At 39.1% G+C, this 16,787-nt stretch overlaps 1 protein-coding gene across 2 annotated transcripts in view; it reads left to right on the top strand.

Annotated features, from left to right (window-relative positions):
- snx17 (sorting nexin 17) overlaps positions 1-11,357 on the top strand; it is a 95,385-nt gene extending 84,028 nt beyond the window's left edge. Inside the window, exons 14-16 of one of the 2 annotated variants that reach the window (XM_078212598.1) lie at positions 43-84; positions 3,776-3,854; positions 9,537-11,357. In XM_078212598.1, the coding sequence (XP_078068724.1) occupies positions 43-84; positions 3,776-3,854; positions 9,537-9,673 (258 nt within the window). In that variant the 3' untranslated portion in view covers positions 9,674-11,357. Of the gene's footprint in view, positions 1-42; positions 85-3,775; positions 6,277-9,536 lie in introns of those variants that run through there. The other variant, XM_078212599.1, reaches the window with a different exon arrangement.
- Positions 11,358-16,787: the final 5,430 nt, after the last annotated feature.

Genomic DNA, 16,787 nt, shown 5'->3' with positions numbered 1-16,787 from the left:
ACTTCAAGTTCTCATAGTCTTAACAACTTTATGTTTCTCTAGGATTCTCCTGATTCAAACAGAGAACCAATTGTCAAGCTGTCAGTGAGTAAAACTATTCAAACTACTTTATAATTAGAATTTTACATTTTTAAACTTTTTTTGTGTTGTTTTGGTTAGATCATGATCTGATACCTAAATAATTTTCTCAGAACTGTAAGTAATCACCTGTGTAGTTGCTGCATTCTAGAAAAGTGCATAGATTGATATGAATCATTATTAACGTGCATTTATTCTCTATGTGACTTGACTATAATGCAAATGGTGAGTATCAAAAGGGCAAACCTATTGAGGTGCAGGTGTGATGGATCACATTTATTTCTGTTAAGTTTCAAACTGTAGATTTTCCTCCTGTGGATGAGTAGGTTCTCAACAGAATCATTCTGTACTCTTCCACATTACATCTATTGAGAATATCACTGAAGACTGAAGGTGAAAAATCAGAAGCAGGCTAATGGACAATTTTTCCACATTAATACCCATCAGTGTTGGGAAAACTACTAGAGACCATTGTCAAGGGCAAAATTTATTCTTGCTTGGAGAAGCATGAGTTAAGGGACTGCTAAAATGGATTTATTAAAGACAAATCATGCCTGACAGACCTGATTGTTACTTAAAGTAACAGAGGTACTGTATAAATGTTGTGTCTACAGACTTACAAAACAATTTAATTATCACGTTTTGTGTCTTTGTGAATTAAATTAACTTGCATACGTAATTGTCAAAATATGTCACTCACCTGATAGAGGCAAAGCTCCGAAAGCTCGTGCTACCAAATAAACCTGTTGGACTTCAACTTGGTGTTGAGACTACTTACTGTGTAATTGTCAAAGTGATAGGACCAGAAATAGGGAATGAATGTTGCTGACTGGAGGAAATATGGAATAGGGTCAGTATTGGGACCATTGCTTTCATATTTATAATTGGCCTAGACTGAGGAATTAAAAGTATACTTTCAAAGTTTATGGGTGATGCAAAACTTGGCAATGTAGTAAATAGTAGGCAAGATAGTAGCAGGCACTGGTGAAATGGGTAGATAAGTGGCAGATGCCGTCTAACATGGATGTGTGAAGTTATTCACTTTTGGAAGAACAACATTGAAAGGCAGCATAATTTAAAGTACAATTTTGTGGCGTCTGGTGTCATATTGACCTTGGAGTACAGAACTCTTTCAAGGTGATAAGAGAAGCTGGTTAAGCAAGCATGTGTAACTTGGCTTTGTAAATAGGGACATTAAATACAGAAGTTATGCTAAACCTTTACAAAACACCAGTTAGACCTCAGCTGAAGTATTGTGTTCAATCTGGAATCTCAAAACTGAAACACAGGTCATGGTTTACAAGACAGCAGTGATCCCCCCAAAACTCTTCGCTACTTCAGAGACTTGGATGACCTACAGCTGGCATTTCAAAGCACTGGAGAAATACCACCAGCCGTGCCTGCAGAAGATCCTCCAAATCTGGTGGCAAGAAAGGTAGTGCAACAGCAGCATCCTCTCCCAAACCAGTTTGATCACTTAAAACCAGCTGTTTATGAATGCCTGACTCCTGAAGCAGCTGCTCTACTCTGGACTCGGTTGTGGCAGGAGACTCCCAGGAGCAGAGCAGAAATGCTTTAGGGATATCCTGAGTGTCCCTGAAGGAGTCCAAGAACTCCTCTGAGACCCTGGCTTGTGACTGACCAAAATGGAGAAGGCTTATTTGGGGAGGCACTAATTAAAAATAGAGACTTTGTGAATATGCAGAGAAGTTGAAGTATCGGATGGAGCGCACAAACCCCCAAACAACCCATCTACCTTTCAAGTACCGTTGCTCCACATTTGGCAGTCTGCAGATTATACATTGAACTTAACAGCCGCTTCTAAACCCGTTAAACTGCAGTGGAAGCAGCCCATCCTTGATCTTTAGTAACTGCATAAGAAGAAAAAATAGACAATTCTGGGCACCATTGTTTTGAACGGATATCAAGCCACGGAGGGATACAGATATGATTTGTTGGGATGAAGAGATTGAAGCTGGGATTTTTCTCAGAACAAAGAAAGCTATGGAACCTTAATAGAGAGATTCAAAATTCAGCAGTTTTGATAGAACAAGCAGGGTGAAACTGTTTGATCTGGTAAGTGAGTTGGTTACTGGAGGTCACAGATTTAATGTATTTGACGAAAGAGAAATATGATTTTTTTCACAAAGGGTTGTTAAAATCTTGTTAAGGTGCATGAAAGTAAGGTTAAGGTGAGTGGGTAAAATTTGGCAAATGGTGTATAATATGGAAAAAATGTGAACTTGTCCAATTTGGCAGGAAGAATAGAAAAGGAATATGTTACTTAAATGGAGAGACATTGCAAACCTCAGTTGTTGAGGGATCTGGATGTCCTGGTACATGAATCACAAAACATTAATATGCCGTTAGATCATAGAACCCTACAGTGCAGAAAGAGGCCATTCGGCCCATCGAGTCTGCAGTGACCACAATCCCACCCAGGCCCTACCCCCATATCCCTACATATTTTATCCACAAATCCCTCTAACCTATGCATCTCAGGAAACTAAGGGGCAATTTTTTTTTATCATGGCCAATCAACCTAACCCGCACATCTTTGGACTGTGGGAGGAAACCGGAGCACCCGGAGGAAACCCACGCAGGCACGAGGAGAATGTGCAAACTCCACAGACAATGACCTGAACCGGGAATCGAACCCAGGTCCCTGGAGCTGTGAAGCAGCAGTGCTAACCACTGTGCTACCGTACCGTTATTGCAAGTGATGAGGAAGGCAAATGGAATGTTGCCATTTATTGCAAGGGGAATGAAATATAAAAGTAAGAAAGTTTTGCACAGGATGTAGGTGAGAACTATACAAGGTGTACAGTTTTGGTCTCTTTATTTAAGAATATAATCCATTAGAAGCAATTCAGAGGACTGATTCCTGGGATGAAGAGGTTAGCTTATGAGGAAAGATTGAGCCTGTATCCATTGGAGTTTAGAAGCATGAGAAGCAACCTTACTTCTGAGAGAACTTGACAGGGTGGATTATGGGAGGCTCAGAATTAGGGGACACAGTTTAAAAATGAGGACTCTTCTATTTAAAATGGAGATGAGAATTTGTTTTCTCTGGGGGTTGTTAATCTTTAGAATTATCTTCACAGAGAGCTGTGGAGGCTGGGTCATTGAATATTTTTAAGACTGGGTTAGATCAGCCTTAATGTACTATCTTAAAGAATCATAGATTCCGATTCCTTAGGAACTTTAAAAAGGCAATTGAACATGTACTTGTACCCAGTTTGCAGATTTATGGACCAAGCTGAGACATGGAATTAAATTGTAAGGTCTTTCAAAGAGCCAGCATGAGTATGAGCCTCAAGTTCCCCGTTGCTTTCTTCATGGCGACACTTTTCAGCCAACCAGTATCCCTTTCCTCATGGTATAAATTGTTGTGATCGTTTGAAATTTGGCATTCCTAAGTTTGAGCTGATAAGTGCAAGATGAATAACTTCATGTTTCTCCTTTCAGCAATATTCAAGTTCTCTATTACAAAGATGAAAAAACGCTGTGTGAATCCATTACACACTCGATCCTCTAATAATTAACTACTTGGTTCATTCAATTTGCCAACATTTCGATATTGGCTTCTACAGGCATAAAATATTTTAATAGTATTGAATATTTTTAACTGATGTTTGTCAACTAAATCAGTTTATTCATTGAGTTCATATACTTACCATCTATTGTCATCTTGCAGAGTAAGCTCTCTTCCGTTAGCATCCGAGGAATCGGCACATCTAATTCCTCCAATGATATCAGTGCTAATGACTTCCATGGTAACTATGCCTTTGAGGGAATCGGTGATGATGATTTGTGAAGTTTTGTCAGATGAACCATTCTAGTGACTGCCTGGAGCAAAGCAGAAATCTTGCACTTGCATCTGATCAGTTTGCACAGAATCTAACTAAAGGATTGAACCATGACTGCTGTTCGAAGGTGTCCTCATGAATTGCGACACAAGTAGCAACAAGGTTAAAGAGTCATGACCTTTTGTTTATGATCATGATTAACACCAAATTATCGTTTACTAGAGTATTTTGCACAATGATTCAAATTTCTTTTGAAAATGCGTAAGATCCACTTATGTTTACACAAAGTATCAATTAATTTTAACAGTATTTCTAAATAATAAATGAAAACTGTAGTGCAGGATGGAGCTAGTTGTAATGTCTTATACCTAAAATGAATTGTAACCTAAAATGAATGGTGAGACTAACTTGTTTACAGAATTACAGCAGTGGTTTCGCAAAATACTTTGTTGCCAAATCAGAGCACCTGGCTAGCATAGAAACTAAAGATTTTCTTTGGATGTAAAGCACCATATTGGCAACTTAAATGTAATCCAAATTGCAGAGAAAAGCTTAGCCTGCTTCCATTGGTGGTCATTGTGTGGTAAGATTGCTACACATTGGTTCTCAAATATAATCTTGTAATTTCAATGCAAGATCAAAATGGCTTTGTTAGCTCTTCGTTGCAATACTTGTATGTTATGCTTATGGCCTGGTGTCATATCAGATTTCCATATGTATAAACTCATTAAATGTTTATCTGCGCAATAATACATCTACAATTCCACTTTAGTAACCTGACATTATACTTGCACAAGTCAAATCTGTTCAGTTACTTTGATTTAATTTTGGTCCTCAGTCTCTACTTCCACTGCAGAAGATTGGAAATTGAACCTAAGTAACTGTCTCACTCATTGAGTAGGCCATGAAGTGTTGATCCTATATCTTTTTAAGAAGGATTGAAACATTTTAACCTTCTTATTGGTACAAGTTTGTATGTCAATATGCTTTCCCTTATGGTCTCACTAATTTAGCTCTGTTTATACAATATCTGCATCTTCAGAGCAAGGTACATGGAAAACCAAAACAATTCAGTAACAATCTTAACCAGAACTGTTATAACTCAATAATGCTGATCCAATATTATTCAGAGTAATGCAGTAGGCAGGGTGCTTAGATTCTGCTGAAGCCCTCAGCATTGTACTGTTGGCCAGTGAAAGATCTAAAGGGGTCGCACCTGTTTATTTATCCCTTAATTAATATTTGGAACCGTAGTACCAAACTGAACAAATTTTGATTTTGCCATACTTTGATTGTGAATTATTTGGTCCATGCTTACTAGTAGATTATTAATGATGTGGAGTCAGTTGTGCAGTATCATTTAAATGAAACACCATTGTGTTCTAACGTGTACATTTACAGTCTTGAAAATTATGTTGAGATCGCTACTCAGTAACACAACCTGTTTATACTGTTGTGTTTTAAGTTATAACTTATGTATGCATAGGTACTGGAGGATAGATTCTTGGCTACCTAATATTGACATAACATGACACATACAAACATGATTCTGTTGGGCAAGTTATTAAAGAGTCAGTTCATTTTATTGTTCCTAAAATTAATGTTTCACCTTTTACCAAGGTGCAGCATCTATTGAGAATGTCCTCAATAGTTCAGCTGTTGACCACCCTAACAGTCATTGGCTGTCCAGCAGTCTGAGAAAAATAAAATGCATATGCTTTGAAAACCTCAGAGTCTTCTGTTAGTTAAACAGCTGTTTCATGCTGTCTCGTTCTGTCATACTAGCACTCTGGTAATGGCACCGTACTTCAGTGATATCAGTCATAATAAATATTAGACCGCATCTTTTGAAAATACCACTTCCCTACTCCTAAACAACTAAATACAATATGTAATGTTGGTGCCAAAATTTTTGATGCCTTTTATTTTAACTTCTTTAGGATCAGAAGCCATTTTAAGTAGCCCAAAGAAAGATAATTGAAGCTTATACAACCATATTCACTAACCTTGTGTTGCCTTGAGTAGAAGTCTTTGATTAAGTTGGACCAGTAAAATTTTGATTAATTTTCAACAGACAAAATAAATCTGGTCAAAAACAGAAAAGGCTGGAAAATCTCAGTATGTCTGACAGCATCTGTGGAGAGAGAATAGAGCCAATGTTTTGAAACGTTGGCTCCATTCTCTCTCCGTAGATGTTATCAGACCTGCTGAGATTTTCCAGCCTTTTCTGGTTTTGTTTCAGATTCCAGCTCCCACAGTATTTTGCCTTTAATTTAACATGAATCGGGTGTTGTTCTGCTACCTCTATGGTGTCCAGAAATCATGATTGCAGTATTCATCTCCATTAATGCAGGGTAAAGGAGTAGCTGTGAATTGTACGTCTTAATAGAAGAAAAAACAAAATACAGAACATTAAGAAGAATTAAAGCTCCTAAAACTGGAACACTAAACATATTATCAAACGTAAAAATTGTTGCAATGTGGAATTTATTGTGACATCAATTTGCATTACAGACATTTCCAGTTTTATTTTTCCAGGACAGGGTTCTAATGTAGTTTTCACAATTTTGAAGAGGGGACGAGACTATTTTTTTCTAGAAGGTGACACGCAGTCATGCTAAATGTGTCTAATTACAGTGGTGAGTGAGTGGTCGAGACCTGTTTAGGGCACACCATGGTCAGAATTGTGCTCAGTAGTTTTCAGAAAATTGACACGATTTTCATTTTTTTTATTGATTACTATCTACCATAAGTCGCTATTTTCAGAGCACAGTAAAATATCTGAACCTATTATCTATGCAGTCAGTGATATTTCGAGAAAAGAATGTCATTAATTAAATCCTGCTCCCAATGAAGTGCTATAGTTTTTGCATTAGTTTCCTATTTTATATATCTGCGTTAGGAGTGCTTGACACTCTGCAGAGCTAAATGCAAAGTAAAATGGAATTGCTGGATAATATAAAGAAGGCACTTATCAAAGATTTTCAATCTTGCAATCTGATCAGACAAAATAATCATAAAATGGACTTAGAATAGATTCACTTTTTGAGAGAGGAAGGCTTTAACATTTTTCTTTTACAAATTGTAGAGTTCAGACCTTCAAACTACTTTTAAATTTTTTTTTAAGTCACTTTAGCTTGACACTTGGCTTAAAATTTGCACATCTCTGGATATGTTTAATGACTGCCAACTCAGTGAATCAATTTGTAGGAATAGCCAGGGCTTGGGCTCAAATATTTTTAGTAACAGTTGTATCCCAGTTGTTTGTATGATTTGAAATGTTCTGTCAAACATTGGAAGTGCCAAAAATAGAAAAATCAAGTCTTACTTTACTAGAGAGGATAACTGTCAAATGTGGAACTTTTGACCTTTCGTCTAAACTGAAGGCATACTAAAGAAATAAAAGTATGGATGTTGTAAATTAAAAATGCTGAAATGCAACTAAAGTATAGAATCCCTACAATGCAGAAGGAGGCTATTCGGCCTATTGAGTCTGCATCGACCGCAATCCCACCCAAGCCATATTCCTGTAACCCCACTTATTTACCCTGCTAATCGTCTTGACACTAGGGTCAATTTAACATGGCCAATCAACCTAACCTGCACATTTCTGGACTGTGGGAGGAAACTGGAATACCCAGAGGAAACCCACACAGACACGAGGCGAATGTGCAAACTCCACACAGACAGTCACCCGAGGCTGGAATTGAACCTGGGTCCCTGGTGCTGTGAGGCAGCAGTGCTAACCACCATGTCACCATGCCGCCCATAGTACTCATTGTTCATTGCATCTCCAGACCATTATAATTGCAAAACTTTTTGCACATACATTGCAATTGTTCCTGTTGGAACCTTATATATACATTGGTCCTGCAACACAAAAGGTTCCTCTTTCCCATGGTTTTGACATTTCCAAATATATTCATTCTGTGGAGGAGATGTAATTAAATTTTCATATAGTCATTGGCTCCATAATTCAAGTGTTTCCTGGTGACTGCTACTGAAATAATTTGAGCACCTTGTAAAATACACTAAAAATGAAGCATCCATTGATCATTATCCTAATTGGATTTGCTTTTTCATCCTAAAATGGCTTTAATTTTATGTTTCGCAAGGCTTCATATGTGTACAGTGATTACCTGAGCTGTTGCCTAACAATTCCATGGCAAGGGTTTTGCTGCTCCAGTTTTAATCAATTTAAACCATATTTTGGGTTTATGGAGCAGGGAAAGAGGAAAACATATGAAGAACAGGGATATCTCAATTTTTATAATGAAATATAACTGACATACTAATCAAAATTGCTGATTTCGCGAAAGAAAACTGAAATGGCAGTCTGCTATAGAAATTTCTGATGGTAATAACAGTGCTACTTGTATCTAAAAGTTTCCACAAAAAAGAACTTGATGCTGTTGTATTTCCAATTTTCTCCCTTAGCACCATTAGCACAAAGACCGCTAATAGAGCGTGTCTTTATAGGAGCTCAATTCTTTGAGATGGGTGTATAATATAAATGTAATTGGGTAGATGGGGTGGGGAGGGATTGCAACCGCTCACATTCTTCCAAGAACTAGTGCCATACTAGCAGATAATGTTCCCCTCCGTTAGGGGGAACATATTGGGTTGAATTTGCATGGGATTTCTGCCTTTAATCAGAGGAATAGCTGTAATAACCCTGGCAAAAAGACATGGTTTCTGTGGCTCTTCCAAATTGCAGTGGACAAGTGGAAGAACCCCTTTGGCAATTTACAACCATAGTATTTTTTTGCTCATGTCTGATATAGAAAATACGACCACTGGTGCAGAGATTAACTTTCTGACATTTACGAGAATGCAGTTTCTAGTCATCTGCAAACTGGACGATGATCGAATTTTACCAAAATCTAGAGATCCTTCCTATTTAAGTTTTGAAAAATGCAATTTTTTTTTCCCTTTGAACACTTGGCCACAACTCTTTTTAATGTAGCTGCCTGCTTCCATTTTTTTTGAAAACTGGGGAATTGGTTGTTTAAGCAAACCAATTATGGATTGTATTGGTCAGTCTTCCTTATCACAATTATTAATATTAATGATCTAGTATTTAGAAACTTAGCAGAAGTAATGCCTTATATAACCTGCTGGTCCTAAATCTGCAAGTGCTGCATGTAGGATTCCTACATGAAAGGCCCAGGACTTTTGATGCTGCATTTATAATCTATAGGGACTAAATTCTGGGTGACCTGATTGTATTGATGCACCACAGAGGTGCAAACAAGCATTCCAGTTTAGTTATAGAATTCAATCTGCTTGTGTAAAATAAGGTATTTTCTATGGTTATTCTTAGCATATACATGTGGGAGGGCATAGGCAATCAAACTGTACTTAAATGTAGACTTGTATCCGTGCTTATAATAATGTTGGAAGTTATTTTGCAAAATAAGGCTTAATGCATTCAGACTTGAATTTCCTTTATTCATTTAGATGAAATATTTACAATTATCTAGCGCAATTAGATATGCGCTCAGACTTCTGATGGACCTTGCAGCTAAGAGCATAGTGGCTCGGAGGTACTTTGGAATGTCCCTTTAATAGTCTGCGTATTGAAGCATATGTTTTATATTGCAATCCATAGCATAAGCTAACTATTTTTGTACTTTCAAATGTCTGTAGAAGTTCTCAATTTCCATAAACACAGGAAAGATTTGGTGAAATCAAATACATCGTTTATGAACAGAAATACAGGATCAGAATGGCACCTTAAGTCAATCTACTTGCCTGTGAAGCCTGATCTGCAACAGTCTGCATGATTCTACTACCATTTGGATATCTTATTTTAATATTTTCCACTTAATTTTTGGGAGACAGATTTTGTTTTCAAAATACTTATTTCAAAGGACTATGTGTGAATTCATTAAGAAATGTCTTCTACAGTTTAATGATACAACTTGTGCTTAGAGCAATCAATAAATGCAAGGCTAATTATTTTGGGCCTTTTCATTAAAAAGCATCTGAATTCATTGCTTCATAACTCAAACAGTGATGGAAATTAAATACTAACAGGTTCTCTGACTGCCTTGGTGTCTGTTACGCCTGCAACATCACATGCTTGTTAGAAATTTTCTTCAGGAAAATAAAATGGAATGGAACTTATAATTTTTCAGAACTGGAACTTGATGCTTGCTCAGTTTTTTAATCCAGGATACTTTGTTCATAACGAAACTAATAAATGATGCTATGCACCAAATCTAATTTAACTACTTAATATTGTTTCCATAGTAGTGTAGCATGTAAGTATTACTCATGCAAGGTGTTGAAGACATTCTTTTCCAAACTAAGTAGCTTTCATTTTTAAACCATGGGAAGTTCATCATTAATGTGTTTATACTTTAAAAGTGTCCTTTTTTTAGTTACTCTTATTGATATTTTGGTGTGATGGTTCAAAGCATACCAATAAAATTGCTGTGGATGTAACGTAGACACCAATTGTCAGATTATGAAAATACTCCAAGAATTACATTTTATTTGCAGTTTAAAATGTAATTACATGGATATTAAATTGTGAAACCCTTTCACCAGAATGTTTGTATACCTGTATGATCAAGTTTCAATTGTCAAAGTGCATATCCCTTAAAGGGGAGAGTGTGAATAAAGCTGCAAATCTTGCCTGCCATGTTATGAGCTTTATCCAGGAACTCTTTTATTGTATCATTCTCCTGTTGCAGATATAATTCTGATTCAAATACCATCCTTTCTATTGCAACTTTTTTATATGGGGATGGGGTGCACCTTGGTGTCAACTCTTCATTCTGGTTGATTTAACAGCACTAGATGGATGCAAAAGAAACCTCTGGGCAAAACAAGAGTCCATATCCAAAGAGTTACAGGTATTAGATATCTTCACGCAGGTTGCATAAAATGGTTGCAGTAACTGGCTTTTTTAACTTAGTGATAACTGGGATGGATACATCTCTTTAAAGAATTCTAATTTCTTGCTATAAGAACTGGTATGGCCATATTGGCATTTGATCAACCTGAAGTCGACTGAATTTTTATAACTCATGAATTTAGGTATTCAAAAGTTTTATGATTAATGCATAACCTACATATGGATTTCTACACTATGTTGTTTTCAGCATATTAAGGGTTGAACAATTTCCTTTGTGCTTGCCATTTCTATTTCTCATCTGATGCAATTGTGAAAGGTTGTATACTTTAGATCATGTGTTGCAATAACTGGTATTGCACTACTTGCTTTGTCTAGCCATAATGCTGTAAGGCTGACCTTGTTGCATAAAAGTTGTGATTATCTAATCTTCGGTATCCAATAAATGCTAATGCACCTTAATGTAACACTAATTGCCTAGTTATGTATTATAGCTTGTTTTCCTGTATGTATCTATACCAGCAGATGTCTCAAGAATAAGCAGACTTAAATTTGTATAAAAAAGCTTGAATCGTGTAATATGCAAATAAAAATATTTTCATAATGTGATTTTATTTTTGTGCATTCTTTAAGAGTAATTGACTTTGACCAGAATAACAGATCTTTTCTTGACATATATTCTCAGAACAAAAGCTTTATTTTACAATGCATATGTTCCCATTCCTCTTTTGTTATGTGGAGTGCCACATTCGTGATGAATATCTTGGTTATAAATACAGCCAGTAAATGCTGGAAATATTCCAGGCCAGGGGTGTAGAAAGAATAAAAGTCAACAGTTTGCTGTAGATCCCAACTTGATATGAAAAGATGAACAGCATTTTAAAAGAAGAAAACCAAGAGAAATAAAATAATGGAAAATAGTGGTAGCACTTAGCAGATTTGACAGCATCTGTGGAGAGTGCAACAGTATTGTTTCAGGTCCGTGACTTTCATCAGATCAGAAGTGAGAAAAGTTGGGAAGGTACTAAATTTTGAACAAGTGAAAGTGTGTAGGGGTGGAGGGGAGGAGAGAAAGAACAAGAGGAATTCTGAGATAGGTGGAGGACCCAGATAGATGGCAAAAGGTTTGATGATACAATACTAAAATTCCTACCATGCATACGGTCCATTCGGCTCATCAAGTCTGCTCCAGCACTCCTGAGTACCTTAGCCAGGCCCTCTACCCCACCCTATCCCCGTAACACCACACATTTACTATCTAATCTACACATCTTGAGACACTAAGGGGCAATTTATAACGGGCAATCCACTTAACCTGCACATCTTTGGACAGTGGGAGGAAACCGGAGCACCTGGAGGAAACCCACGCAGACATGGGGTGAATGTACAAACTGCACACAATCACCCAAGGCTGAATTGAACCTGGGTCCCTCGTACTGTGTGGCAGCAGTGCTAACCACTATGCCACCATGCTGTTCTGTTACAGTTTCTCCTGTAAGTCTCTGATGTCCTTCTCATCGCATTGAAATCGGCATTCTTCCAAGTTCAATATTTGATTGGCGTGCTCTGCTCCATTATTAAACTAAATCTTCTAATGCAATGATCACTCTCTGACCCAAATGTTCCACAGACACTTATCTCACCTCATTTCCCAGGATCAGATCCAGCAATGCCACCTTTCTAGTTGGGTCAAGACCATACTGATCAAGGAAGCTCTCCTTATGCTTTTAACATGATCACAATTTGATATTTGAGTAAAATCCCTCACCACTCCATGGTTCTTGCATATTTGTGATTTCCTTGTAGTCCTTCATCCAATGCTGTGGCACTACTTTCTTTAGTACTGTCCAATGTATTAATTTAATGCATCTTATTCTTTTCTGCTTATGTGTCCAGTTCCCTGCCAGTTTGTTTAAACCATCCCCAACCACAGTAGTGAACCTCCCTATGAAGACATTGATCCCAGTCCTGCTGAACTGCAACCCATCTATTTTGCGTAGGTGCCTCTTCTATCCAAAAACTGGTCCAAATGACCCAAGAACTTGAAGTATGGCAGCTATGTATTGATCCTCCCTATTTTCTCCAGCTTGATTCTGGTTTAGCTCTTGGCTAAACCGAGGGGAATCCAGAGATGCTACCTTTGAGGTTCTACTTTTTAAATTTCCTAGTTCATGACAATCTGGACTGTAGGACATTTAGTGCCTGCCTTTTTTATGTTGGTGCCAATGTGTTACACAACTTCTGGCTTGCTCCACCCTGCAGAATATGCTGCACTCTTATCTTTACAGTGGCACCAGGGAGGCAGCACACCATACAGGACACTCAAACTTACAGAATTGCCTGTCCCCCAACAATGGAACATTGTACTGTCTTTCTACTCTTTGCTGTTCCATCCTGTACAGTCCCTTGCCCATTCGTGCCATTGAGATGCACACCTTCAGGATTTCCAATCTCTGCTACTCAGTACCTGTTTGAGAATAGTGTATACAACAAAGACCCTGTACTTTATGCGTCTTCCCACTCTGAGATGTCCACCCATCTATCGTGACCCCTCCCTACTTGTGGGAGTAGTTACCTCCTGGAATATATCATTGGGCCCTGTAGTGTCTCCCATTTACATGAAATCCTTTTACATTGGAGACGCTGCCTATCCTGATCACCCAAGGCACATGATGCAGGAATTGCAAGCAATTGCAGACGCCCATCCACAAAGTAAAAAACATGTGTTCCTAGTTAGTACCCTGATTAAAACTATTAATTTTAATGAGTACCTCAACTTTTGTGTTAATTCATTAATTTCCAAACTCCTAATTAGGTGACACTCAGAGCAAAAAGACCGATTTTTACAATTTTCTTGTCAGTTTCCAAAGCCAAGGCATTTGCTCATCAAATAAATGGGCTTTTATAGCATTTTTTAAATATCCTTTCATAGATTGTTTTTGTTACAGCCCCTTAACTTAGCAACTTTGGACCCCAGAAAGGAAGTAGGATCAGTATTACAAATCTAAATTTGTCCTTCGCATATGTTATGTGTATTTATGCGTGTGTGTGATAGTTATATGGCAGCTCTTTGCTTCACCATGCCTTCCCCCTCCATTTAAGAACAGTCAGAAATACCTGAAGATGATCGGTGTGGAACTGGTTTCCATGCAATTTCTGTCTGATAGTGGTATTTCTGTTCCCGTGCAACTCCAATGGAAAATCTATTTCCATTGTGGTTTATTGTCAGAATTCAGATAATATAAATGTGCTCGGTTACTTCTTAAATCATCTTTTCTGTATCTAATGGCAAACATAAATTTTGCATAATCACCTTTTGCTATTTTGATGTTTTGTATTTTTTTAGATATTTAACTGTTGTTTTATCCTCCCACAGCTACCTTCGTTGAATGCTAGCTCCTCCTTCCTCATAATTTGGGATTCAGGCATAGAGATTCGACCAAAAGTTAAGGAAAGAAAACCTGCAATTCACATTGTACCTTGGGGTGTTCAGCACTTAAAACTATAGCTCAATTCCTTTTGAACCAGCAGCAAAGTCTATTCTATATCGTTTGACATGGTGGTACAGCGGTTAGCACTGCTGCTTCACAGTGCCAGGGACCCGGGTTTGATTCCTAGCTTGGGTCATTGTCTGTGCGGAGTCTGCACGTTCTGCCCATATGTGCGTGTGTTTCCTCCCAAAGTCTGAAAGATGTGCTGGTTAGGTGCATTGGCCATGCGAAATTCTCCCTCAGTACATCCGAACAGGCGCCAGAGTGTGGCGACTAGGCGATTTTCACAGTAATTTCATTGCAGTGTTAAAAAGGTCACAAGTCTACTTGTGACACTAATAAATAAACTAAGTGTTTTTTTTATTCATTTACATGATGTGGGCATTGAGGGCTGGGCTAGTGTTTATTGTCTATCTGTAAATGTCCTTAAGATGGCGATGGTGAGCTTCCTTCTTGAACCGCTGTCGTCCATGTGGTGTCAGGGAGGGAGGTCCAGGATTTTTACCCAGCGACAATGAAGGAATGGTGATATATTTCCAGGCCAAGATGGAGAGTGACATGGAGGGGAACTTGCGGGTGGTGGTGTCTGCTGCTCTTGTCCTAATTGGTAGTGGTCTTGGGTTGGAAGATGCTGCTTAAGGCGTCTTGGTGAGTTCCTGCAGTACATGGGTGGCACGGTAGCACGGTGGTTAACACTGCTGCTTCACGGCTCCAGGGACCTGGGTTTGATTCCCGGCTTGGGTCACTGTGTGGAGTTTGCACATTCTCCTTGTGTCTGCGTGGGTTTTCTCCGGGTGCTCCGGTTTCCTCCCACAGTCCAAAGATGTGCGGGCTAGGTTGATTGGCTTTGCTAAAAAATGCCCTTCGTGTCCTGAGATGCGTAGGTTAGAGGGATTAGTGGGTAAATGTGTAGGGAGGGTGGGATTGTGGTCGGTGCAGATTCGATGGGCCGAGTGGCCTCTTTCTATGATTTTCTATGATCTAGTAGATTGTACGCACTGCTGCTACTGTGCGTTGGTGGTGGATGTGGAATCAAATGGGCAGCTTTGTCTTAGGTGCTGTCGAGCTTCGAGTGTTGTTGGAGCTGCATTCATCCAGCAAGTGGAGAGTATTCCATCACATTCCCAACATGTGTCCTGTAGATGTTGGGCAGGCTTTTTAAAGTTGGGTGAATTGCACCACAGAATCCCCATCTTCTGGCCTATTCTGTAGCCACAGTATTTATATGACTAGTCCAGTTCAGTTCCTGATCTATGGCAATCCCACCCGCAGGGTGTTAGTGTGGATCCAGTGATGATAATGCCATTGCATATCAAAGCCAGATGGTTAGGTTCTCTCTTGTAGATGGTCATTGCCTGGCACATATTGTTTTCCACATAGCCCAAGCGTGAACATTATCCTGGTCTTGCTGCATATGCATACAGATGCTTCAGTATCTCAGGAGTCATGAACATTGTGCACACATGAGTTAACATCCCCACTTCTGACCTTGTGATGGAGATGGGGCCATTGATGAAACAGCTGCTAGTTGAACCTGGGACACACTACCTTGAGGAAACACCTGCAGCAATGTCCTGAAACAGATGACTGACCCCTAATGACCTTTGACTGCTGGAGTGGCCACCATACAAGACTGACCAAGGACTGTAGGTGGGTCACTCCTGCTGTCATGGAAAGATGTGGAGATGCTACAGTTGGACTCGGGTAAGCATAGTAAGAAGTCTCACAACACCAGGTTAAAGTCCAACAGGTTTATTTAGTAGCACAAGCTTTCGGAGTGTTACTCCTTCAGGTGAGTGAAGAGTTGTGTTCACAAACAGGGCATATATAGACAAACTCAATTTACAAGATAATGGTTGGAATGTGAGTCTTTACAGGTAATCAAGTCTTAAAAGTACAGACAATGTGAGAGGAGAGAGGGTTAAGCACAGGTCAAAGAGATGTGTATTGTCTCTAGCCGGGATAGTTAGAGATTTTGCAAACCCAGGCAAGTCGTTGGAGTTAGATAGTATGACATGAACCCAAGATCCCGGTTGAGGCTGTCCTCGTGTGCGGAACTTGGCTATCAGTTTCTGCTCAGCGATTCTGCATTGTCGTGTGTCGTGAAGGCCACCTTGGAGAACGCTTACCCGAAGATCAGAGGTTGAATGCCCATAACTCCTGAAGTGTTTCCCGACAGGAAGAGGACATTCCTGCCTGGTGATTGTTGAGCGGTGTTCATTCATCTGTTGTCATAGCGTCTGCATGGTCTCCCCAATGTACCATGCCTCGGGACATCCTTTGCTGCAGCAATCGGGTAGACAACATTGGCCGAATCGCAAGAGTATGTACCGTGTACCTGGTGGATGGTGTTCTCACGTGAGATGATGGCATCCGTGTCGATGATCCAGCACGTCCTGCAGAGCTTGCTGTGGCAGGGTTATGTGGTGTCGTGGTCCCTGTTTTCCTGAAGGCTGGGTAGTTTGCTGCGGACAATGGTGTGTTTGAGGTTGTGCGGTTGTTTGAAGGCAAGAAGTGGGGATGGCCTTGGCGAGATGTTCGTCTTCA

The sequence above is a fragment of the Mustelus asterias genome, chromosome 5 (genome assembly GCF_964213995.1).
Source record: "Mustelus asterias chromosome 5, sMusAst1.hap1.1, whole genome shotgun sequence".
Classification (NCBI taxonomy): Eukaryota; Metazoa; Chordata; class Chondrichthyes; order Carcharhiniformes; family Triakidae; genus Mustelus; species Mustelus asterias.
This window is presented reverse-complemented; position numbering and strand designations above follow the sequence as displayed.